This window comes from Onychostoma macrolepis, chromosome 08, assembly GCF_012432095.1.
Source record: "Onychostoma macrolepis isolate SWU-2019 chromosome 08, ASM1243209v1, whole genome shotgun sequence".
Classification (NCBI taxonomy): Eukaryota; Metazoa; Chordata; class Actinopteri; order Cypriniformes; family Cyprinidae; genus Onychostoma; species Onychostoma macrolepis.
In genome coordinates this window covers 13,041,350-13,068,640 of record NC_081162.1, presented here as the reverse complement: position 1 = coordinate 13,068,640, position 27,291 = coordinate 13,041,350, and the positions used below count along the sequence as shown (strand labels likewise).

The following is a 27,291-nucleotide window of genomic DNA, read 5'->3' as shown; positions in this document are numbered from 1 at the left end:
TGCTCGTTTTACTTACTCAGACCATGCGCATTTGTTCAGTTAATTTAACATGTTAACGTGGTCTGGTGAAAGACGGGAACTGAAGTCACAGGCACGCAGAGAGATAACTACAAGCAAGCAGACCGTTTCGACAAGAGCCTGGAAATCCCGCACCACCACCGAAGTGGGTTTTAGAGGAATAGACGGCGCGGATGGGATCGCGGACCTCAGCGGCGGGTTGTAGTGTATGACATGATTGACATTTGCTGGCTTTGTCTTCAAGCTAACGCATACGTGCCTGTATTGAATATGATTACGCATCGCTCCAGTAGAGTTATTTTAAGCCAATTTGACATTACACAGTTTACACAAAACTTTTCCGTTTCCTTCTAATTCAAAATAATCCCACACCTTGCTGGTTCTTCGCTGGTCATTTTTGATCTCGACGCAACTGACGAGAAGAAAAGGCATGCGACGTCTGAGGTAAAAATATAGTTTCCGCCCAGATACGCTTTTAAAAATATTTAAATATTTTGATATTTATTGTTTTTCAAAAGTTTTATTTTAGCTTGTTGTTAAAATGTTTTAAATGTAACATTAAAATTATGGGGGTTTTTTTTCTCTCTCGTTTAATCGACTATTGATTTCACTGTCGACTAGCAGGAGCTGAACCGTTTAGTCGACTAGTCCCGCACATCCCTACTCCTGCTTCACAAATCAGTTAACTTGCATGTGTGTGTGTATGTGTGTGTGTGTGCGCCTACATTACCAGTTTTTGGGGGGCAAATTTGTACCCAGAAGCGAGTTAAAACTGACATTGTGTGTGTGTGTTTGTGTGTGTGTGTGTGTGTGTGTGTGTTTGTGTGTGTACTTGTTTTTCTATTCAGGTGGGGACTTAAACCTGAATACACACAGACTCATGGGGACTCGTGTCACGGTGGGGACCTAAATTGAGGTCCCCACGGGCAAACAAGCTAATAAATCACACAGAATGAAGTTTTTTGAAAATCTAAAAATGCAGAAAGTCTCCTGTAAGGGGTAGGTTTAGGTGTAGGGTTGGTGTAAGGCAATAGCACATACAGTAAGTACAGTATAAAAACCATTACGCCTATGAATGTCCCCACAAGGATAGTGAAACAAGTGTGTGTGTGTGTGTGTGTGTGTGTGTGTAGAAGATCTCCTGGGGGCATGCAAACTCCCTGTTTTAATTTCCTGTGGCACAAATTAGATCTATCATTCCAGTGAAAATGACGTCAGACGTCTCTGCACCAGTGATTCATTTAACCGCCTGGTTGAGTGCACAGAGACAAACAGAAAACGCTGCTTTTTCCATTTTGAAAAGGTGATTTTTGAAGTAAATTTCATTAATGATGAGTTGGTACATTTTAAACCAGAGCGGCTGCTGCTCTTCCTGTTATAAAGATCACGGCCTTCTATTATTGGCATTCAGAAGTCAGGAATATGTCATTTCTATAAATACTAGTAAAAACAAGTGATGGGTGGATGTATAATTGGTGACGAATCTTGTCAAGCATCAAAAAACAACAATTCTGAATGTTATATGAGAGTATAACTTTTGAATAATTGAAACAGACTGAAATGGTGTCACTTCCTATTAGTTTGAGGTGGTGGTTGTTTAAGTGTGCATCAGAATCAGAACACAGAATCCTGTTTTGATTTAAATTTTTTTGTTTTTTAATTATTTATTATTATTTGTATTATTTTAATTTTTTAACTAGCTATATCGTTTAATTAATTTTACCCTGTGAAACCTGTCAAATGTAACAATAGTCAAAAACCTTTATATGGGCAAAAACTAAAATGAAGTTCTTTACTGTAGGTAATATGTTTCATTTATGTTTAATGATCAAAGCTCTGTAGTTTTTATTGTGGGGGCAAAACATAAAATACAATTGAGGGGTGTACAAATAAATGTTCCTCAAAACTAAATTCGTTACAAAAATTATGTATGGATAATCAAGCAAACCTAAGTTGATTCAGTCCAGTAAGTGTTCTTACATTTACTTTATTAATTTTTAAAAAATAAAAATTAAATAAAGATTTTACAGCAGAAAGTTGTGACAACCTGAAAGTGGAGATTTTTAGAATTATACTACGAGACCTTTTACTTTATTTTTTTTTATTTTTTTTTATCCTTTCCAGTCACTGCCTTGACTCTGCCCACTATGAGATGTCACTAATCAAGTGCAGTAATTAGACTAATCAGACAGTGCCCAGCAGTCATAGAGTTAACTGTGTTTTGTAATAACATGTACTCTGTGATTTCTAATATCTCACATGTGGTTAATCTAATTCAACGATGACTAGCAGTGATAGAGTTAATTGTGCTTGTAACAATCCTCGTCTCCATCATATAACCATGTAGGCGATTTGCGGAGGGGGGCGTTACTAGGGAAAATGAGAGTATTTAGTATTTATTTTTTCCGAGATCTCAGTTTGTTTATTTTTCTTTGCATTAGATTATCATTAATGAGCTTGTGCTTAGATCGCTTGATTCTAGCTCTATGCACCTAATTAGGATTTCCATAAATTTAAATGTATTATCTTTTAATGTGTAGACGATGGCAGGGTCATTACAGAAATAATTACAGCCTAAACTCCGCACCCAGGGGTCTGTTGTATTTAAAATACACAATTCAGTCAGGATGAGCTGAAAGATTTATGAGACCAACTGGGTGTTGGGGTGAGTTCACAATTACCCAGTTTTGTCTTGAGAGGAGATTCATTTCTTAATAGATTTAAAGTCGGTACTGTTTGTTTAGTATCATATTCTTTTGTTGCTGTGAGAATTTTAAGCCAGATGGATAGGGGACCGGAAGGAGGAGCGTTAGTTCATCAGTCTCTTTTTATCGACTTTACTGATCCTAACCCAGTGTTAATTAAATCAGGGCGACATCAACTTATCGACAATTCTCACTTACCCCACATTGCTCTCAACCAGTAAACACAAAATCTATGCATTCACTCGTTTAATTCATCAGGCTGGTCCTCGAGGAATTCATACGAACGCTTTGTACTTATTTGATATCGAATGCGTTTATGTGGAACTTTTTCAGCGCATCTGAATTCTGAGGTAAGTATCAAAAACACAAATCAATACCCCGCAGAGTGAAATTTAACTGTAGAAACTGTTTTTTTTTTTTTTTTTTTTACATCATGCACATTCTGGCACCGTGATGGCACAGATTCAGCTGTAGACGTTTAGAGAAAGGATTTATCATCTTGTGACTGAGGAAAACACTTTAGATGGATGTTGTTTGTGCTGATTGCCATTGTTTTGAATGATTTGCAAAACTGTGCCACTGATTTGCTGGATGTAATACAGCTTAGCAAAAAAAGAAACATGTCACTGATGTTCAGTTTTATCCCAAAACAGAATGAAAATGCCATCCAATTTGCCTTTTTAACAGAGAAAAGTACTAAAGACTGTACTGCAGCCTTAATGTTTAAATCTGCATTACAATGTGCCCTTGTGAGGAAGCATGTTTGAATATTCATGCATATTGTTAAATCAGTTTAGAAGTATAAAAATGGTTTAAGAAACAGATTGTACAATGCGGATCCATACGTGTCGGTTTTCAACATGGCTGTGAGATGCATCCATCTGTGAAGGTGAAGGAGGGCCAGGCTACAGGCTTCTCGAGAATTTTTTTTGTTTGCCAGCCATGCCAGTTTGCCTGCGGTCTGGCTAGTCACAGTCACTCTGTGCCATAGATGACAGTTTTCCTGGGCAAAGCAAAGGGATCAGCTAAGCGGCCATAGCATTTGAATGCCGCCAGATGGTCACCTATAAAGGGTGTGAAAAAGCGTATACACAGATAGATTGCTATTCTTGAGGCTAACTGAATTTTGCAGTAACAAGAACACATTGCTGCATTGCAAATGTTCCACTAGTATTAAAATTTACCGAGATGGATTTAACTGCAGTCAGCTGAATCTATAAATATTGCAATCTAGGGCAAATCTACAACAGTTCGTCTACTTGTTCAACCCTGACCCTGTTTGAAGACCTCATTTTCTGGCTTTTAGTGCATGTTATTTAACTGTGAGGACATCTATATGCTAGTGTACTCATAAACTTAGATGGATGCTTTTAAAATATTAAATTTCTAAAATAGACTCATCCTGCACTACACAGATTTTCTCTAGAATGCTAAAAAAAAAAAAAAAAAAAAAGGAAATAGTAATTTGTTGCTATGTTGGCTCCAGTCGTTACTCCAGTCTTCAGTGCTGAATGATCCTTCAAAAGTCATTCTAATATGCTGATTTGCTGCTCGAGAAACATTTCTTCTTATTCTTTGATTAACAAAATATAAAAGAATATAAACATGTAACATTGTAAATGTCTTTACTGTTACTTTTGATCAGTTGAATGCATCCTTGCTGAATAAAATAATTAATTTCTTAACAAATAAAGTCTGACCCCAAACGTTTAAATGGTAGTATATATATTTTATTACAAATCTTATTATAATATATATTATCTATTGCAATATATACTGTATATCTATTATCCATTCTCTAAACTGTATTATCAGTGTCTTATGATTTGTTATTTATAACAGAATTTAGAAGTTTAAGAAATTGAGTAGTATGAGGTGGCTGACTATAACAAGTAGCAAATCATCAGTTATGATTGTGACATAAAAGCCTGTTGGCTACTTTAAAAAAGGGGAAGGGGCAAGTCCTTCTGTATGTTTCGCTCAAACTTTCTATTTTAATAAGAAATATGTCAACACAAGTGTGAAAACTGCTTTTAGTGCTTCTATATTTAGATGCACACAGTGACCCACAGAGTAGAACGCAAAGACAAAGAACTTACATTAGCATTGAAAGCAAAATTTCACAGAACGGACCAGCGTTTTTCAGTACTCCATTTATATAGCAATTCACCATGCAAATGACACCCGCCACATAACCACAATTCTTAGGGAGGGGCGGGGATTAAGTGCCGAGATTAATTGGGAGCAATAAAAGATTAACATTTGTGGGCAAGTTCATTAAACCTTCAAAGGGTGCTAGCGGAGTTAAGTACTAGAAGAAGACGACAGCTGTCTGATGTAATAATATTTGATAAATTAGAGGTCAGTCCAACTATCTGCTGGAATCTCAGTGGTGCCAACCCACGCCTTCGGCTGTCATTGACATGATGCTCAAATGTGTAGAAATATTACTGTAGAGTTAATCATGTTGAATATTAACACATTACGAAAGCACTAATTTGTATCATTATCAGTTTTCTAAATGAAGTGAGACTTAATGAAATGCTTTGATGAACTGCAGTATTTTGATCATGGCGTGAGGGGAAACAGAAAGTCTTCATCTTTATTGTGTTTTCCAATTATTTGCTTAATATAAATATTACTGCGGGGAATTACTGTCCCTTGGTTGGCTAACTTTTAATTAGATGCACGATATTACCACACATTGCTGAATAAACAGTATTCGACATAATATAAGTGGGTGAGTGTCTGCGCAACTGGATTTATACTCACTTGCACTGGTACAATTAAGCTGAAACGTGTGGGTATTCATGCATCCACATTGTAGATTTTGCAAATAATGTTTTCATCGTTAAATTATTACGCCCTCGGGCATCAACCCAATAATGTTGTTTCTCAAAATTTCAGATTGTAATATGTTTCAATGTTCCCCTCCAGGTCTCTGCAGGATTTGGCTAAGCAGACAGACTTGCCGTACGGCACGGTTCTGGACTCGGCCGTCTACGACCAGGTCCGCAGCAAAGGCATGAACCCTTTCGAGAGGGACCCGATGTACTCGCAGATGTGGAGGATGATCAACCGGACAGGAGGAGCTGAAAACAATGTGGAGGAATCGAAAGAAGGCATCCGGAAGGTAGGGTGCTCCGGGCACTATGACTGCCGCAACCATTTATCTAATTACGGTGCTTAACTAAGCAACGGTTTGTGAAGATAGCGCTAATGTTCTCTGAATAGAGATATCAAAGCGAAAATGCGCTAATGTGGCTTAATGGTGCTTGAGTTATGAGTGATTTAACTCTGAAAATTCCCCCATCGAATTCCCATACTAATTAGGTACGGGTTAATGCCTTATTTGTTAACCCACGATTTTTTATTCCTCTCTTCCAAGCGTGTTTTCATTTGGAATTTTAAACGAGCTTGAGCGTTGCAATTAAAAAAGCTGGTAGGCGAGTGAAGTATGAAGGCAGAGGGTCTGCGCCCGCCTTCAGATCTTGTGAGAATACTAAAGAGTAAATGGCTGACTAGAGTGTTTTGTTAATGTGATATCATCTCACAGGTGTTCAGTTAAATATTGTATGACAAGGTGACACCTCTGTCTTGCCAGACACGTCACCCTCCTTTAGCCTCTCCTTCCTTTGCCTCTTCTGTCTCGCCTGCCTGTCTTCCTCTGTGGCATGTAGGCTTCGGAGCGCCCCCTTGTGACTGACTCCTTGAGTTTGTCTCAGTATTTATGACCACAACGTGATTTACATTTCAGTCATATAACTGAAAGCGATTTTATAAGAAATGCTTCTGTGTTTTTGCTAGCAATTGTGCACCAAAATGTATAATCATTAAATAATTTGACTGTTTGTGAAAAAAAATATTTTAAAATGCTAATGTTTAAACTGGCCTTATTTTTTAAGTGTTCACTTTTGGTAATCCTTCAGTTGATATCATTAAAGCAATATTAAAGAAATAGTCGACCCTCTGAAGAAGATATTTTGAAGAATGTTGGTACCCAAACTGTTTTGGTTCCAATTGACTTCCATAGTATGAACAAAATTGCAATGGATGTCAATAGGAATGAAATGGTTCTTCAAAATATCTTTGTATCGTCAGCCATACAGGTTTAGAATGACATGAGGGCAAGTACATGATAACAGAATTTTTGGGGTGAACCATATCTTTAAGCCTCCAACAGCATTTCAAATTTTGTATAACTCTGTAGAGGTGAAACAGTTATGTGTGCAATTATTTGTGTTGTTAAATGCAATATTGACTTTAAACTAATTCTGTTCCGAGTAGAGACAATGTTGACTTTTTGGCACACTTTTTATGTGCAAAAAAAAAAAAAAAACGATGATCTTAAAATAAATCACAAACTGACTTTTGGCAAATATATGCACATATTGTACTCTGCGACAATAAAGTGTTTAAGAATAAACAACAAATAACAAATGGAGAAAAGTGTAAAATTCTTAGTGCAACAGAAGGCTTTCTGACATTTTCTCTTCTCATTTATTATTACATAAATAGCCTTGCAGACTCTTTTTAAGCACAGGCAAATGTTCTTCTTTAAATTTTCAGCCAAAAAGTAAGTTCTGTCACCATTTACTCATTGACTTTCTTCCATGGAACAACAAAGGATACATTTAGCAGAATGTCTGAGCTTTTATTGTATAGAGTGAAAGTGAAAGGGGGACAGGTGCTTTCAAGCTTAATAATTACCATAAAATAGCTCCTATAACTTACTTGAAGTCTTCTGAAATCATACAGTATATTTTTGTTTTGGTCACTTGAAAGTATGGTCTTGAAAATATTGCTTAAAAATACAAAAAATGCTTTGAAAAAAATAGCATTTTCATCATTCACTTTCATTAGAGCTGCTTGGACATTATTGTGTAGATAAGACCCTTTGTGTTCTACAGGTAAAAAAAAGGTTTTGGAACCACATGACAGTAAGTAAATGATGATGAATTTCATTTTTGGGTGAACTATCCCTTTAACTAATCAAAGAACAGCCGCAGAATTCATTGTGTAACAGCAGGACTTGTCGCAGCTTGTGAGATCCATAATAAAGGAGTATCTGGTACACTGGACAAACATCTGCTCTGATTTCCCCAGCAAATATTTACGATGTTTATTCTCAATTGTATTCATCTCTTCTCTGAGCTAGTCATGTGCTAATGCTGAGAGCCCCTGTTTGTCTCATTTTTCAATAATAGGAACAGACTGGGAATTTCATTTCACTGCTAAGGAAGATGCTTTCATAATTCATGAGCGGAGCATACAAGATTTCTATTTTTATGGCACATTTTCACCCACATTGCAAAACATTAATACTTTAACTCAAGATGAATGTGTGTCATGAATTTTCATAGGTCTTATAAAGTGAAAAAAATGAGGTGTCCCTAGAACTGAAGTTGACAAAAGACGGCAACAGTTAGTATGTTTTTATCCCCTCTTTGAATTTAATTGATGTCCTTAACTATTTTAAATAAATGGATAAACTTAGAATATCAAGTTGCCATGAATGTCATCTTGGTAAAAAGTTTTTTTTTTTTTATAAGTAACTATGGGAGATGGAAAAAAAATACTACTTTTATAACACATTATACTCTTATTACATTAAATTAACTTTTTGCATTGTTTTAATTTGGGGAATTTCCAGAGAATTTCCTTTTTTTAGTGTACTATTACCTTTCTGAATATTTTCCAATGATATTGCATCCTTTTCTTTGAATGATTTGATCTTAAGCAAAGTCATATTACAACAGTCTGTGTTTTCCTGTCCACGACTAGTAAATCATCTCCAGCAAACGTAGATGTATAAAGGAGGCTTTCGTCTGGAAACTAGAACTCACAGAAGGACATGAGAAGGTCTGCATCCTAGAAATACATTTTTCAGGTCATGAGATGAGATATTCCCATTATGTCTAGCTCAGTACCCACCGGAGGAGAATTTTGTACATAGACCATTAGTTGACATCAAAACATGATGGAAAGAGGGGAGCGGGAGGGGTGTGGAGAAGGAGAGAGAGAGGTGCCTTTGACTGCAAACGAGAGTCGATATAAGCCAGCACTAAAAGGATTTCAATCATATTTCACCATACACAGACTTCATTATCCAAGGCTTATATGGCCAGCATGTCCATCGCCCAAGAGAGAAAGGAAGAAGCAACTGAGGGCAAGACGCAGCTGAGAGAGTAAAGAAGACTCAGGCACAGAGGGAGGTGGAAGAAAGGAGGTAGATGTGAAGAAAGACAGATTACGCAAAAATCAAAGTGCTGTCATTATTTATGCACCATCATGCCATTCCAAACTTTTATGCCTTCTCTTACTTGTTGCTCTTCTCTGTTGACTTACAATGAACTACTAATCGAATGTTTGAGGTCAGTATAATTGTTTTTGAAAGATACCTAGTGTTTATCAAGGCTGCATTTCTTTGATTAAATATACAGTTAAAACAGTCTTCATCCTAGCATGTCTCTCATTCCGTTGTTTGCACGCCTTTCGCCACTTGGCTCAGTCCAGGGCATCGTCAGGGCAATATTGACTGTGCGCAATGTCCTCCGCCTGATGATCGAGCCACTGCTTCTTCTATCATCGCTACTTCTGATGGGAATGGAGTTGGGCTTCGTGCATCTTGTCGCCTATGTGCACCACTCCCATGCGCCTTCAGACATCTTCGTTCGTAATGCGGTCGAGTTGCATGAGGGCCGAGGGACCAGCGAAGCATCTTCATCTCCATACCGCGGAGGGTCTGCTCATGCTTAGTGGTTGCTGGCCAGGACGCAGAACCGTACAGTGCGACTGGGCATACAACAGTTTTGTAGATCTTGCCCTTGAGTTGTATGGGCATTTGGCATAGAGGTCTTCACGGGTCCACTTGAACCCGAAAACCCGAGGTCCTCGGGTACTTTAAAATAAATGTCCTTTTTACCAAATGGACCCGATAAGATATAAGTAATTCATGCATTTGTCATTTCTCGTTTGGACAATTGTAATTCACTTTATTATGGGATTAACCCTTTCACACGTGAGTTTAGAATATAGGGTACAACAGGGCTAAAGGCCCACCTGAAGAAATAATGTGCTATTCACTGCGCCTAAAATGTATAATTGCAGAAAAAATCTATACGTTGTATTGAACATTAATGGAGCAACAGATTTTGTGTGAAAATAAATCAGTCAAGTTGTTTATTTTGTTTAAAAATCTTATAAATGTATGAGGTGGCAAGAGGGGCCTTTTACCCCACACACAGGGTAACAGGCCCACCAGCATGGGGTACTTTTTACCCCAAATACCATACTTTTACATATTCTTTTGTTATTTAAAAACTTTTGCTTTAATTACCTTAAACAAAACTGAAAATCATAAAGAAGACCTTTGTCTCAAAATGTGCATTAATTTTAGCTTTTCTCATTTGCTACTTAAATCTACAACATTTTAAAAAACATAAAATATTAGATCAAGTAAGCACAAATCAACTTTGCGCTGCTGCTGCACGATCGCGTCAAAGATCGGATATACACATGCATATTGAAAAGCTAATGTTTTGGAAAGTGCTAAGTCATGTTTTTGTGTCATCTAGTGGTTTAGATGAAAATAATATCAAAGGTGTTTTTTAGGCGACCTTTATTTTAGAATGTATAGCCTTATTGTTTCCATGGCGACATGTCATGCTTGTCATGTGACTCAACGCAGCCACAATCGCGCTGTATGACACATGGATCGCTTTTATTTCGTTTTTTATTATTAATATTCAAAAACATACTCAGTATATTATGAAATATCTGATATTCCGATTCTGAAATATGTGCAAGTAAATGTATTTGGTAGTTTAAACACTTTTATAACGACCGTGATCTATACCGGGTGATGGGCGCCGCAGTTCGTGCTGAATCCGAGCTGTGGGATTAACAACACTTAAATTCATCCTCTCCTCCCGAAACACGTTAAAGTAAGTCTCTGGTAAAATGAGAGAAGAGCAGAGTAAACTTTAAAGTTTATCTACACAATTTGTATATGATAACCATAAAACATTGTCATATTATATTTGGAAGGATCGTTATTGCTGCTTCCATAGACAGCAGCGCATATTTTACAAACTATAAATGTATGGTTTTGCTAGCACTTATGTATATTTAAATGTCTGAAACCTAAAATAAGCATCATATGGTTGAAAACACTGAATAGTTGTGATAATATGACAAGCACTCAGCGCATCTGATCTGGCTCTGCGCCAGCCAACGTTCGAAAGCAGATTTAAATTCAGGAGTTGATGACATGACGCACTGAACGTTCTAATCACACCGGTGTGATCGTATGCTTCAGGGACCAGCCAAGACTGATCACACCAGTGTGATCGTATGCGTCAAAGGGTTAACTCCTCATCTATGGAGTGTTTACAATTTGTCCAAAATGCAGCAGCCAGGCTTTTGACTGGAACTCGTAAATTTCAGCACATCTCTCCTATCTTGGTTTATCTTCAGTGGTTGCCTGTAAAATTGAGAGCTGGATTTAAAATATTAATTTTGGTTTTTAAATCGCTCAATAATCTTGCACCGGTTTATCTCACTGAGTTGTTTTATCGGGTCTGTCTCGGATCAGGTTTTTCTTTTGAAAAATGTATTTATGCATGTCGGATTCGGGTAAGAAGTGATTTGGGTCGATCCGGGTCAGGTATGGATTTTAGGACCGGAGAAGTCCTCTAAATTGGCGGTCACAGAGAATGCCCGTAACCACCCCGTGTTGACACAGGCATTGTGGAGGGAGTTGCTGTCACTCAAAGAGCAATGCGAGATATCTGAATTTGGTGACCTTGTTCAGTGGCTGCCCTCTAACTCTGATCATCCTGTCAGTCTGGGGCCCACACTTCATGTTCTCAGTCTTCTTGATGTTGAGGCACAATCCATGCATGTCCAGCCACTTGCTCCAGTCTTGCACTTGACGTTCAAGCCCACAATGGGTTTCGTCAGCTTGGAAGATAACATCAGTGAATTGATTGACAAGGGTTGAGATGCCTGAATATCCACCATGGTCGTGTCCATGCAAAAGATAAACAGAAGCGGGGAGAGGACAGATCCCTGTTGTACGCCGACGGTGATTTGGGACAGTTTGGACAGGCCGGTGGTGCATAGGAAAACACTGGTGATGTTGGCGTAGAGGAATTGGTTCCACTATACCTACACTCTGGGGGTGCAGTGAGAGTGGAGGGAATGCCAGATGAGGTCCCGGGGCAAGCGATCGAATTCCTTCTCAAGAAAGGCCATGTGTACTGGGTGGTTCTTCTCCTGGTGCCTCTCCAGCAGCAGCATGATGGTGTGGATCGCATCAAATCCACACTGATTGGGACTGATGGAGACAATCTTCCAGAGACTGGCGTCGATTGCATGCTCAAATATCTTCATGGCGTGGCGGATTGGGAAATAAGTGTCATATTTACAGACATTGCCTTTGCCTTTCCAGATCAGGGACATATCGCTGGTGGCCCACACTGACAGAGTGGCGCCCTCATCAATAAAATTGTTGAGCAGTCGAGGAAAACCTTTGCCAATCTACATCCGTGTAACTTCCTTTGTTGTTGTTGTTTTCTACAGAAGAAAGAAGGTCATATAGATTTCAAACGACTAGAGGGCAAGTCAATGATGACAAAATATTCACATTTGGGTGAAATTGTTTTTTTTAAGTGAATTCTCATTATAGAGGGAAACTAATGATCTTTCCTTCGTTCGTTCTTCCCTCCTCAGATTCACACAAACGCTATACAAAGAGCCGCTCTCCTCTCATTACACAAACACTTATTTATCATTTCATTCTCAGCTTGCTCATTAGCGTGTTGTCACACCAAACAGCACAAAACAGTGCAGTGCATGTGGGAAGTCGGACAGTGATTGTTTAGAAAGCATAATGATGAGATTTGAGTCATCACCAGCTGAGGCAACGTGAACGCATGAGGAGGCCTGCTCTATGGGAAAGATTAAAACTCTTTAACACCTGCTTGGCGCGTTTGAGAAATTTCGATGAAGATCAAAAAGAGCTGCTGTGTTTGCATAGAACTGTGTTTAGAGTCACTCCGCTCATCATGTGCACCTGCTCACCACTTATCACAAGAAATTGCTGTTGTTGATTTGCGGATATTTAGACCTTTGGGTAATGGCAGTGTGAATGTGTTTGTGTTAATCTGATTTTTATAAGAAACTGAGAGTGTTTTATTAGCTGCATTAAACTCTAATTTAGATCCAAAACACAGTACTGTGCAGTAAGAGAATGTTTAGTGGTTATTTGTTAAAGAGGCTTTCAAACTGACAGTGATTAAATTGATGCAAATTAATCGACAGTGAGTAAAAAGGTCACCACAGCTCTGTGCTGTTGGTAACATGTCAGGTGTCAGATCTCTAAATGTGTTTGAAAATTTTGATTTCAGTTGGACTTAAACAATATTTTTTTTAAAACCCTTTTGTCCAACTATCATTGCTAAAATCAAGTTGTTCCAAATCTGTTTCTTTCTTCTGTTGAACACAAAAGAAAATATTTTTGAAGAATGCATGTAACCAAACAGTTGATTGACCCCACTGACTTCCATATGGACATAAAATACTGTGAACTGTTTGGTTACACACATTCTTCAAAATATCTTGCAGTAAAACAGTAATGTTGTGAATAAATTTTCATCAGCCATTACAACAGTCTCGGTGTCACATGATCCTTCAGAAATCATTCTAATATGCTGATTTTTTTCTAACTTTATATATAATATTAAAACTTTTTTTCCGGGTATGAATAAGACATTTAAATGAACAGCATTTATTTGAAGTAGAAATATTTTGTAACACTCTAAAGATACTCTCACTGTTGATCAATTTGATGTGTCTTTGCTGAATAAAAGTAGCAATTTGTTTAAAGAACGAACAAAATTTGAATGACCCTAAACAAGTATAGCTTTATATATAAACTCTTCTTTGCTTCTTTGATGTAATAAAGCACCTTGTAAATATTCTTTATATTAGTCCTTTTATACTACAGCAAATCTCTGACACCTTCTCCACTCACAACACTCAGAAAGAGAGAGAGAAATCTAAAGAGAGTACAGAAAAGAGAGCTTCGGACACCAAATAGGAAGTGAGAGAGATGATAGTGTAGGAAATGTGGAAGGGAGGATAATTGAGACTGGACATCACAGGTAAGATACAAATAGAGGAGGAGGAAGGTGAGAATGAAAGTGCTGCTTTAACGGGAATTAGGCGAGACTTATCTCCTTCCTCCTGATAGATTTAGTGGAACATTGTTGCTAGGCATCTGACGGAATGAGCTGGTGTTATAGCTTCAAGAGAAGGGGCGGACCGGGGAGAGACACAGAAGAACCCAAAGAGAGAGGATAAGTGTTTAGAAAAGATAAGAGGATTGCAAAAAAAAAAAAAAAAAAAAGGAGAGAAGAGGTGGTGCTAATTGTGAAGCTGTATTTAAGGGGTCTGATATGTATATGACTTCTCTGTGTACCCGTATCCATATACAGCAATTTGATGAGTGAAACTGAAAAAAAAAAAAAAAAAGAGCAACTTGAAGAGGGTTGATCTAAAAGGAAATTAGGCCCCATTATCTGTCTCAATATGGGGAAAGGAACTAAACTCAGAGTGTTGAATCCACTTGGCAGGACATCTGTCTGCATGGAGAAGATCTTTTATAAAACTCCTCACGTCATATTTCAGTCTCTCTTCTCTCCCTGTGCGTCTGTCGTTCTGCGAGGAAACTTGCTAAATGCTGTTAGCGATAACAAAACAGACTCTGCTGAGGAACCTCATGGGTATGCGGTGCTGATGTCATGCAGTCAACAGATTTTTTCGGAGCTTTGGCGTGTCCTTAAATGTTCCATATGGCACTGACAGAATGCTGCAAATTGAATGAAAGTCATGTCAGGTATATGCCGGCTAAGTGCACATCAACAGGAATTCACTGAATTGCAATGCAATGCAAAGAAGTTCAACTCAGGTAATTGATTCTGGGAAATGAAGAATTATTTTACCTTGGTCTATAAAAGTTATTTTAATATGATGAAACGTAGTAACTAAATACAAATGTCTGTCTCTGTCTGTAAGGCCTATAAGCCTTCAGATTTGAAGGCTTTTTAAAATGTTAAAAGTCAGGGCAATTTATGTAGTCAATGTAGTTTCTCTGATGAAGAAAGATCATTCAGCGTGCTGCAAAATTCAGGACACTTTTTCCATCTTTTTGACTTTTAGTGTGCAGTAATAGTTTAAATTGCTATAATCAAAAGATTTGTGTCTGACATACAAATGGAGGTGTCTGTAAATTGATTTAAAAATATTAATGGCATAATCATGAACAACTAGAATAGTCTTGGAAATAAGTACGATTTTTTGGAGTCCTGACCAATAGAGTGAAAAGTAAAGACTCTTGAGACTGAAACTAATTTTATATTGATCGTAATTAGTGTCTGTGCTATTGTATTTGTAATATTAATAAAGAATAAGTTTTTTTTTTTTTTTTTGAGGCAATGCTCTACATTTCCCATCATTCTTTGTGGGAACACAAGAAGGATATAATTCTTTCATCATTATGCATATTTTCCTCTTCAATATGTTGTACTGGCACTAAAGCTACTTTCTGTCAGAAAGCTAGCGAGAGAGACATTGCCCAACATTTTATTACATCCAAAATCCCCTGTATGCACATAAAATCAGAATTACGAACCCGTAAGTAGCAACTTCCCAGGAGGACTTGGAAGGCAGCGCTACATCTGAGCTCTCTTTTTCCTGGTGTGACACTCCAAAAAAAAAAAAAAAAGAGGGGGATTATGACAGGGTTGAATTGTTGCGAAAGCTGAAATTTCCTTTTCAAAGTAGAAACGACTGACTTAAAAGTAAATTCTGGGGCTCACATTGCCATTTCTCTGAGCGATGTTTCTCCTTCACGCAGATAAACATTCTCAATCAGACTCTTAACGAGTCACTCCGGTGAATCTTAATGACAAATGTGCTATATTACTAGGGAAATGGAAAGCTGGTTAGAAGCCCACACAGCAGCACTTCCACACGGGGAAAAAAAAAAAAAATTAAATAAATAAGGGGAACGTTACTAATGCAGAGGGCATAAATTTGCAGGGAGGAACATCAGTGTGAGAAACAGCAAAAGACAAACAGCCTCTAAAGGATGAGTTTAATCTCCAGCTCAACAACCCTCCGGTCTGCCAGCAAGATGACCCAAATTGGATCATTAAATTTCACTTCTGTATTCCTGCAAAGACGTGAGAAGGAGAATGGCCCCTCCACCCGTCATTCTATTCGGTTTGTTTTTAGGAGACAAAGTTCAATTATTGAATTGTAAATGAATTAAAAGGACGGGGCGGCATTATCTAGGTGTTAGAAGCCGCATTCATTTTGCAGCAACTATGTGTTTGCAGAGCACGAGGTTGAGAGTGTGTGTGTATTTTTCGATGTAAACTCCAGTGATGCCCTGCTCATTCTCATTCTGTTTGTCCCTGCACCCCTCCACCACATCTTTATCTTTGTCTGCGGGAGACAAGATGGCCCACCGCCAGGCCTTAATGGACTTTTGGAAAGCAAAGAAAATAATACATCACAGGTCGAGAAAGGAGAGGTAGAAAAGGGGTAGTGATCCTAAATATTTCTGTCTTGCCAGCACATATCTTAGAAAATGACCTCGGCTATTCATAGAAATACTACATGAGACTCACCCAGACTCCCATGCACATGAATACATACAAGCCATTTGTTATTACCTAGAAAACATGCGTATTCTTGTGTGTATCAACGGTTATGAAAAAAATGACAGTAATGTCATGGCTTGAATCGTGAATGACACTGTGAAACCTTTTCCCACTGTCTCATATTGTGAATACTGGTGTGTTATGCACCTTATTGCTTTTTTCTGTCATAGTTCTGGTCGGATCTCATTTTTCCAAATCCGACATCTATGACTTGAGTTACTTGTGCAACATGCTTATGCACTTCATGATTTAGAGTTGTTTAATTCAGTTTTTATGAGATCAGATGACTCGAACAGGATGAATTTCTTTGCAAATCTCCGGAGCTCGGTTCCAATAATGTTTGATGTCATGTTGCTAAGCTGAAAGCGCAGTCTAGTAAGCATGAAATTATTGCACATGCATTATGGCACTCTTTTTTAAATTATTATTTTTTGAATGAAATGTACATTTGTAACTGTCATTTCTCTCACCTCATCCACCATATTGGATTTATGAATTTACTGAGCTTGTTGTAATGCATTACATGGAGGATGTGTACTGCTTTATGCACCATGTGCCATCCAATATGGTGGATGATGTGACAGAATTTATTACTATAAATAAACACATTTAATATATTTAATTATTAGCAAAAAATGATCAGAGGTATTATTTTACCCATTTTTGGTCTTAAGGCCCTTTCACACGTTGAGCGATAACTATAAATGACTGTAACATTAGATAACTATGTAAATATTGTGACGGGAGGAGCCAACGACAGACACAGTGGGTGTGGCGTCAGGCCTCGGAGAGGCTTTTATTAAACAAAAATCAATAAAATAAAGTGTCCAGGGGGAAGAAGTGTCCAAACGAAACAGGGAATCTGGTGTCCTCGTTGTGCTGCGGGGCTCGTGAAGGAGGGCAGTGTTCTGGAAGGGAAGGGTCCAGGCAAGGGGCGGAGTCTGGTGGCCGCACGCGCTCCCGCTCTGGTCCGGGGCACGAGGGGCGGCGGCTTCTCTTGAGCGGCGGCTCTTCCTCTTCCTTCCGCAGCCTTTGGCGGGAGTTTGGACGGCCCGGCCTCCTGGCCCGTCGGCCGTAATACGGGTGCGGTTCTCACGCTGACTCTGGAGGTTCCGCGACTTACATCCTCGGTGGCGCGACGTCCCTCAACGCACCCTTCCTGGACCCACGAGAACACCAGCGTGCATGCACGGGGTAAGAGACCGGTCTTTTGAGGAGAGGCGCGCTCGGCATTTAACAGCGGCGGTGATGAGGCTTCATTCAGTCCAGCTGTGCCTCATCACACGCCGCCAGCCCGCGTTGATTCTACGCCCCTCCTCTCTTACACACCCACTCCCGTCGGGAGTCTGGTGAAGGGCGGCGAATAAGGGACGGGGTGGTGATGATAATGAGGGGGAGGGCCACCGACTCGTCACGTCATGTATTTCTTTCCACACCAGTAGACAATTATTATAAATGTATGCCGCAGTTATCATCTGCATATTTAAATGCTAGAGCTCTTTCAATTTGGGTGGATTCTGATTGTCAGTGTTTTTATTGTTAATCTGTAAAAATAAAATAAAATAAATCATTCTGAAAGTGATTCCAACAATATTGTCCATCTGTGTTTTTATCATTATAGTTGTGCTGCAAACTTCCCTATTCTCATGGAATTAGAACAATTACCAAAACTTTATGGTTATAGTTTCATCCTTGGTTTGAATAGCCCTTTACACCAATAAATCCAAGAACACATAAAGGATAATATAAATGAGGCTTATAAATTAAACTCACAGTATATTTGATTAAAAACTAAAGAGGAATGAAAATATAATTCATTATAATGAAAAAAATATTATTTTACCCAATCTTTTGTGTTATATTTATTTAGCACCACACTGCTAAGGTGTGATCACGTTTACCGTTATTCAGTGAATTTTCAACCAACAGAAAGCTGCTTGGTTTGAAAGTGACTTCTGTGTGAGCTGTGCTTCATGCATCTATACACTATTGACAATATACAATAGACCTTTTTTGCACAAATTGTGAAATTTTGCTAATGTTCCTGTTGGGGAAAAAAAACAGCATTTGCTGGTTAGGCATGTTTTGAAGCTTGGCGGCTGGTTTGGACCAGCTTAACGCAGCTCATGACCAACCATGGTCCAGATTACACCAGCTCAAACTAGCTACCATGCTTTAAAACAAGCCTAACCAGCTGTTTTTTTTTTTCAACAGGGTTGATCACACCTTTAACTTAGCGACATGCTAACAGCCTTCATATCTGGTGTATGCCTGTTATACCTTTAAACACTGTCTATGGAGGAAGCTTCCTCTGTTTTGGAACAGAGCCAGAGTGTGCGACCCTAAATTATTCTGAAGTCGGAAGAAAGTGTGCTGTCAGTTGAGAGGACAGGCTTGCTGGGGCTCTATATCTTTGTCATCTCAGCATGAGTAAAAAGCGTAAAATGTCACATCACAGGCACTCCTGATGCAGAGGACAGGGGCTTCAAGTGTGTATGTCGCAACTGTGAGGAGAACCAGAGATGGTGCGCTGCGGATGACAGCCGCATGAGCGATGGGGAGCACTCTGATTATACAGCAGGGTGTGTGAGCATGCATGCATTCAAAGACGTACATGTGTGCACTCATATCAGTGAGTGCTAAGAATGTCAGGATGTCTTTGTCCTAGGGACTTTTGACAGCTTTTTCTTGCATCTTTGCAGGGATTTAGTGAAGCCTGTATTTTCCTGCTCTATGGACAAGATGCATCCACTGATCCATGCTGTCATCACAAATAGACTAAGAGAATCTAAAGTAGACCTGGAGCACTGTTACATTCTGGACTAGAACAGTAACCTTTAACATCACAGACAAAAAATGACCTGTGGTCCAAATCTTGGCAGGTAGAGCTTGTACTCCGGTGTGTGGCATGGTGGAGGGTGACCCAACTTTGAATCTAGCTTGATTTCACTCCCTTCCTTCTCCCTATTGTCTTTGACTGGTTTATGCAAGGAGTTAAAGGGGTAGTTCACCCAAAAATCTAAATTCTGTCATTTTATTACCCTCATGTCATTCCAAACTCATTAAATTTTGGTTAATCTTCAAAACAGAACTGATTTAATGGTGAACACAGAAGTTTATGCTAATGCCACATTCTAAGGGGTTCTTGTGTGCTGTATGTTTATGTGTCGATCACTGCTTATATGTGACCCTGGACCACAAAGCCAGTCGTAAGTCACACGGGTATATTTGTAGCAATAGCCAACAATACATTGTGTGGGTCAAAATTACAGATTTTTCTTTTATGCGAAAAATCATTAGGATATCAAGTAAAGATCATGTTTCATGAAGATATTTTTACATGTTTTTGATTAGTGTTACGCCCCGCGCCTAGGGATAGTAGAAATAGACTCTAAACAGGGCATAATAAAACTGGGTTGTAGTGATGGAATCCCAGATATTCAAATCACTCCGGTCGATAATCAAACAAGTACACAGTATTAATCAGAGAAGGTGATTAGGTAAAAAAAAAAACAACAACAACAGCAAGTGAAAATAGAGAGCATCTCTTTGGAGTGTCCAAAGGCCAAAATAACAAACAAAACCAATCTAGAACTAAAAGGAAGGAACGATTAAATAACCTAATTGAACAACAAAATAAAAATGCATTTTACTTCCCTAACTACCTAACGAAAAAACAAAACCCAAACGAGCTAGCTAAAATAAATTGGCAGGACACCCCTTCGCTCCACGTTCTTAAAACATAATGTTTTAGATCAAATGAATGTAGTCAACAGGTGTTACACTTGAGTTTAACAAATTTGATCATCGGCCGGAGGAGGAATCCTCTCTCAACCCAAATGCGACCGAACCAACAATGAGCTCACCGTTGAATGCCAGCGACGTCCTTATAAAGATCACACCTCGTCTGAACCGCCAATGTCAATCGTACACCCCATCATTGGACAACCTATCAGAGACCAGAAAGAACACACAACACAACACAGCAAATACCAAAGACACAGACCGTAACACTATGCAATGCTAAGGAGTTCATTTGGAAAACTTTAACAGCCATTTTCTCAATATTTCGTTTTTTTTTTGCACCCTCAGATTCCAGATTTTCAAATAGTTGCATCTCGGCCAAATATTGTCCTATCCTAACAAACCATACATCAATGGAAAGCTTATTTATTCAGTATTATTCAGTGTTATTTATTTCAATTTCAAAAAATTGTGACTGGTTTTGTGGTCCAGGGTCACACATGTAAATTAAAGCCTACATTAAATCTGTTTATAATATAAAGTGATCACATCTTTTCACAAGACTTTGATTAAAGTGGTTGATTCCAATGGATTTATTTTATGATTTAGGATTTATCTTCTAAGTTTTGATTAGCTGGACTTTCAGCAGGACACTGGTTTTAAAAATGATTAGCTTACAAAAACTGTGCAAAGTGGTCCTTAAAACTGAATGATTGCTAAAGTAATGTTAAATATTTGTTTTATGAGGAGAAGAAAAGTGTTGCTGCAGAGAGGTTAGATGACTTTCTTTGCAATCAATCTCTACATTCTCTGAGGCTAAACTTGCAGTCTCATGGCTGTCTTAGTTGCTTTATCTTTCGCCCTTTGTGTGGGAAGCTCAAAAGGATATGCGCAGACCCTCTTTTCTTTTCTTTTCTTTTGAAGGCTGTGTCTAACCCTGGTGTGTTTGAGTAAATGATCAAAAGCACAGTTCAGCTTATACATAGCCTCAAAGTTAAATTAACCATTGCATTGTATTTTAGTTTTGTATGCAAACATTCAGAGACTTGGAGAGATGGAACCTTGCTGTAGGAATCTGTTTGGTTGAGCAGTGTTCAAAATAATGCAGAAAATGCAATCTGTCTAGTGGTTGAGATGTTTTAGTGATTCGTTCTACAGGTTACATTGTTGCCCCTGTGGGTGATGACAAGAGACATTGAATCATACATCCGAACAATTTGTTCAAAGCATACTGATTCATTCAGGAGACGGACGATGGTTGATTTAACTGTGTTTTATTTGGAATTATTTCTGTTGGTAGAGCGAACAGAAACATTAGTGGCAGTATTTTAACTAAAATGTAAGTTGCTCAAAATTGACTAGCCATTTCACCCAATCTTCCCAGAATGTAAACAACTTTATGTAAAAACGATCTTCTTGTCAGTGCAGCGTTGACACAAATGTGTGAGTAAAGAGATCTGAAATGATATGATGAGAAATGAAAGTGTGTATTGCCAGATTTTTATTACTTCCATTGTCATTAACCGTGTAAAACAGTCGTGTCCCTCTCACTTATACTTCCTGTCAGCCACCGAGCAACGTTTGAGTAATTTGAGAGCTGCAAGAATTTTAGCTTGTATCTGAACATCTCAGATGTCTTATTATGTGCTTTATTTTGCCATTGTAGTTTAAACAAAACTAATGTCATGCAGATACACATTTGTGAATGAACAGGTTTCCGCTTACTGTCACCATGTATCAAGCAAGCACAAATAAAGTAATTTGATCCACGGCTAGCCGTCAAATCCGAACACCCAGACTAGTGTCAAAACTTATCGATTAGTCAATACAGTCAGGAAAGACAGTCAGAGTGAAATCAGTGTTAAATGGAAAGGGAATTGGGTGACAGTGATGAGATTTGGCATACAATACTGGTCGGATTCAGCGTGGGTGACTCCTGTCAAGGAACCAGCGCTTCTACCAGCCCTGGTTAAATATGGGCCTTCATTTCTTTCTTTTTTTATTATTGTTATTATTTTTCCCAAGGAGAGCAATTTTCTATGAGAGTCAATGCTTTTCATACAAAATGAGAATTACACTTCTTTCTGTGGTTCACCACTCCCACTAAATGTCAGAGGCATAATTCATCTGTTTTAGCAATCAATAGCCTACACGTCATATTCTCTCTCAAATGTTCACTCCCTGCTGAGCGCACTGCTGTTTGCCATTTTCATGTTGGAGCATTATGGAAAATTGACAAGTATATGACTGCAAAATGTTACAACTGTGACTTTAACATAATGAGCTTTTTTCACGTTTGGGAAAAAATATGGGAAGCTGTTATATTTACTGAATGGTGCTTCCTACTTTTTGAAAGGATCTATTATGCAATAGTTTTATAAAGGGATAGTTTGTTCAAAAATAAAAACAGTTCCTTTCTTCTGGAGAACACAGAAAAAGATATTATGAAGAATGTCTCAGTGTTTCTTCAAAAAGGTTCGAAATTACATGAGGGTGAGTAAATGATGCTGGAAGTATAGTTTTTGGGTGAACTATCCCTTTAAGAAATAATAATTGACATCAGGTGATCTTACAAGCTTGTTTTGGTTTGGTTTACAAAGCAAGATCTCTTCAGCCTACAGAGACCGCTCTATAAACTGTCTTTAAAGCCCGAATTTTTGCAAATATCCCTCATTATTCTTCACATTAGATCAGTCTTTAAGGAGTTAAGGACCATGTTTGTAAAATTGCAAAACAACAGATTGAAAAAGAGGAGTGAAAAAATAAAAATTCATGCCATATCCCATTAGCAACAGTATTTCAGTTCTAGCTCAGTGAGCTGTCCTGGACTGTTTCTCAAACATCTGTGCCTAATTATTCCTCTCTCCCTTATAGATCCTGTCTTTGGGAAGAGGTACATCCTTTTGCATATGGTCTGTGATGGACTATTAATTGCTTTTCCTTCATTTTCTGTAGGATAGAGAGTACTAATGACAGCTCAAAGCCAATTAGAGAGGAGAGGAAACACGGGAGAGGAAGTTGTCACATATTGGTGTCTCTCCATGTTGTCTCCATCGAGTGCACATTCGAGCACAGGCCACCTGGGTGTGCGCTTTCAGTGTACCCTACGTAAGAGCCGGTGAAGACCATTGCTCAGCTGTCCCTCTCTGAAAACTGCTAATTAATGATACTCCTCAATGCTCTCTGTATATAAAATTCATTTCACTGGTTCTCTGTTGCATGCAGATTTGGACATTTATATTGCCTCAGAGGCACAGCGAGAGAGAGATCAAATGATATATTGTGTATATATGAATTAAATGAATATTATATATTCATTTTTGTCCATGCAATGAAAGTCATTGTTTTGAACCCCATTAACGCTGTATAGGCAAAAATAGATTCAACATTCTTCAAAATATCTTCTTCAAATGATGACAGAATTTTCATTTTTCAGTGAACTGTCCTTTTAAGCAGCACATCGGTTAAAGCAGACCCTAAAATGACTGCTAACCACTTTGCATCTCTAAAGGAAGGCAAAGTATAATTTAAAGTATAAATTTAAATATAATTTTCTCTTTTTTTTATCCTTTTGACAGCGAGTTCAGCTCAGTTAAAGTTTGAATTGATTCATTTTGGCTGCTTTTTCTATATAAGCAACATCAGTTGAGGCAAGTAGCAATTATACAAACATTTTTATTTTAGATCCGTTTGAAAATGCATGGCTGTTTCGGTAAAGGCTGTAATCATGGGTTAAAAAAAATAATCTGAGAGAATATGGATCTTTTAAACATAAATGGATCTAATGAAAAAGTGCCTTGGATTGAAAGGAAGAGAGCCCACTTTATCGCTGGGGACCAATTCTCAAAACAGAACGAAGCCGACCTTAATGGAGGTCAGGCTGTTCTGTACAAAGTCTTGCGGATGGCAAGATGGCCTCTGGGACCTTGAGCCCAGGCCTTTTGAAGAAGTCTCAGCAGGAAAGCTGAGGACAAAGCTGATTGGCTCTCAGTAATGTCGTCCTGGGAGATGATCACTCAGCAGGAATGTCCTCCTTCATCAAATGAAGCAGACCTCTCTCCACACTTCCTCGGGTTCTCTAGAGCAGGGTTTCTGAAGCCTCTTATGCTTTTGACCTTTTAGAGTCAGAACCTGATAAAAGGGTTTTAAACTAAGAACTGAAATGGAAAATAGAGAAGGTTTTTTTTTTTTCCTTTTAAAATAAATGGAAAAATCAGTAAGACTACATGTGCATAAACAAAATTAAATATAACTGGTCATGTTCCTATATGAAACAGTAAGAGAAAGATTTTTCCATTTATTCTAAAAGAAAAGTTGCCCTGCAACTCAAAACCAGTCTGATGAATGCTACAAATTAAAGGATCGCTGTGTTTTCATCCATGTTAAGGCAGCATTTCCATGCCATGTGTTCAAGAAAACGAGATAGTAAGACTTTTTCGATGTGCATCTAGAAGGTAAATCCATCATCTTTCCATTGTTTATGCGCATGTAGTCTTACTGATTAAAAAGTTTTTCTGCACATATTGGAAATTGTATCCACATCTTGGTGTTTCTATCCAGCACTTTTAATATGATCTCAAAATTCACATAAAATAAATGTGGCTGGAAACCCAGGATATGATGACTAGCAGGCAAACGCATTTGGAAAATATCTGAAGTTACGCCCACTACACTTACACCTTAACAAACGTGGGTGAAAGAAGTAAAACTATGCTGCATTTTGGGAAATATGTGTCGTGCCTTAGATAATGTTGGAGCAATATCTATATATCCTTTTAGCACTCACATTTACTGCTGTTCTGGGGAAGATATAATATTTCTTCGAGCTGTTCTTTCCAAATTAAATATGTGTCCACAATAAAGGTGAAGCAGTATTAGTGTGTACATTATTCACTTGGATAACTTCGAATGAACTAGGTTTTTAAAAAGAGAGGGAAAAAAACAACCTCTGTACCTCGTCAAAATATGCAGCTGTGTCCTTTTGGAAGTTATTGATTTCATAAAAGCTTTGATTCGTTTCATACTATAGGGCTTACTTCTCACCAAACATCAGAGGAAACCTGCTGTTTTTATAGAGTGTTGTCATTTTCCCAAGCCATTGAAACCATGAGAGCGTTGCGAGCACCACATTTCCAATACAATCGCATCCAGTGTGTTCCTTTAACTTTAACTCAGTGGCCTGTTGTTAGGAGGAAACGTTGAATATGTATGGGTGAATATGAATTTAATGAGGGCATGTGCTTGATGCCTCCTTTAAAAACAATGTACTGATTAGGATGCACCGAGCATTGTTTGTTTTAGGGAAAATGGCCTGAAATAATTACCTTGGCACAATTAAAATCACAGCCCCTTTGATTGCTATGGCTGCAGGGCTGCAGGACTCTGAGACATGCTTCACTTTCCTGTCTGTAATGTGCTCCAGGTCAAGAAGTTTTTCTCTTTCGCTCACCTTTTGTGACACTTGTCCATTATAATGCAGTTGTGGCAATTTTACCAACTGCAATTGTACCACAGGCGGTTTTTCCTCTGCTGTCTGAGTTCAATTGAATTAGAATCAATAGAAAAGGCCTCCGGTATAACAGAACAGTCTTCATTCAGCTTCTCAATTTAATGTTCTTATGTTGTGGTGAGATCTTTTGTGATTTTTTTTCTTGTCTGTGTAAAAAAAAAAAAAAACGCATAAAATGAATACATACTACTACAGGGATGTAGCACACAGAGTGCACAATTTAAATATATATTTAATGTATTTTTCATCTACATGTTCATTCAGTTAGATATTTAACCAGTTTTTTATAATTATTTTCATGGTTTTAAATTCAATACTATATTTAGCATTTTAAATGCTACATGTAAATTTAGGTTTCACATTATTAATGTTATTTAGTGTTTTTAAAAAAACTTTGAGTGAGATTATGGCAAATTGAGGAATGGGCTACACAATTAAATATCTAATATCAAACAATAAATACAAAAAAAAAAAAAAGATATATCTAATATTGGACAAAAGCTAATATAGTACTGATATATTATGCATCATAAAACATACATCAGAGTGTCTCATGAATATTAATTAGGTTATGTAACATATAGCCAGTACCTGATCTGCTTAAAAGCAGGTAAATGGGTGCTAGCCATATTAGCACATCCTTTCATTTTGCAGCAAGCAAAATACATTTCTTAATATTTATATAGTGCATATAACTGAAAATTGCAATTGGCACATTTGTAAAGCTCTGCATTCTAGTATAAAACAAGCACCCAAGCATTTTGAACACCTTTTGAAAGGACTCAGAATGAGGTGGAGATTTATCGGTTGAAGCCTGCGGTGCAGCTTCATATCTGTAAGCAGTGAAGTTGCATCTGCATTCGTTGCAGTGAAATGACTGCTGCTCTTATCAAAATAAGCTCTCGATGTGAGAATATTCTCAGTGTTTTCTGAAGCCAGGAGCCACTCGAAGCCCATTTTAGTGCTTTGCCAGACTGACCTGTAGTCACACGCTATGTCTGGTAAGCCGTTTGGAGTAAATAAGATGTTTACTCATTTAATAGCGATTTTCTCTGAAGGCAGTCTCTCTGATCTAGCTCTGTCCTGTTGCAGACTGTTTTGAAATGCCTGAAAATTTCATGAGCAGGCTATTAAAATGCCTAAAAAGTCAGATTCGTCTACCACCAAAATACCCACACAAATGTGTGTACATATTTTACATGAACAGTTTACCATATCTGAGAATGAGGTCGCTATAAAATATATCCTTGGATGTTGAACTGCAGATTGACTTGAGTTGGTTGACTCTCTGGTTTTCATTAAAAGCACATTGATTTTTTTATGCAAGGCTTTTGTAACCTTGAAATGTTCTCTCAGAGGATAGAGACCATCTTTCACTTGACTTGTTCAAGGATATCTGTTTTGTCTGTAGTTGTGAATAAACATAGGCTTAAGATAAAAGTCTCGAGTTGTTGAAATGTTCATTTTCACTCAAAGAGGAAATATTGCAAGTATTTAGAGATCTATGTTGTAGCAAGGGTCTTTTCTGCTAACCTTGTTAGAAGTCAAATTTAGAAACAGTGACTCTGCAGACAAAGTTTAA

At 38.0% G+C, this 27,291-nt stretch overlaps 1 protein-coding gene across 7 annotated transcripts in view; it reads left to right on the top strand.

Moving 5' to 3' along the window:
• Positions 1-27,291, top strand: part of grid2 (glutamate receptor, ionotropic, delta 2) — a 419,312-nt gene that overhangs the window by 368,817 nt on the left and 23,204 nt on the right. For all 7 annotated transcript variants that reach the window (XR_009272479.1, XM_058784731.1, XM_058784732.1 and 4 more), the window contains one exon: positions 5,661-5,856. Coding sequence is in view for 6 of the 7 variants with exons in the window: in XM_058784731.1 (XP_058640714.1) it covers positions 5,661-5,856 (196 nt within the window). In the remaining variant the exon portion in view is untranslated. The remainder of the gene's footprint in view (positions 1-5,660; positions 5,857-27,291) is intronic.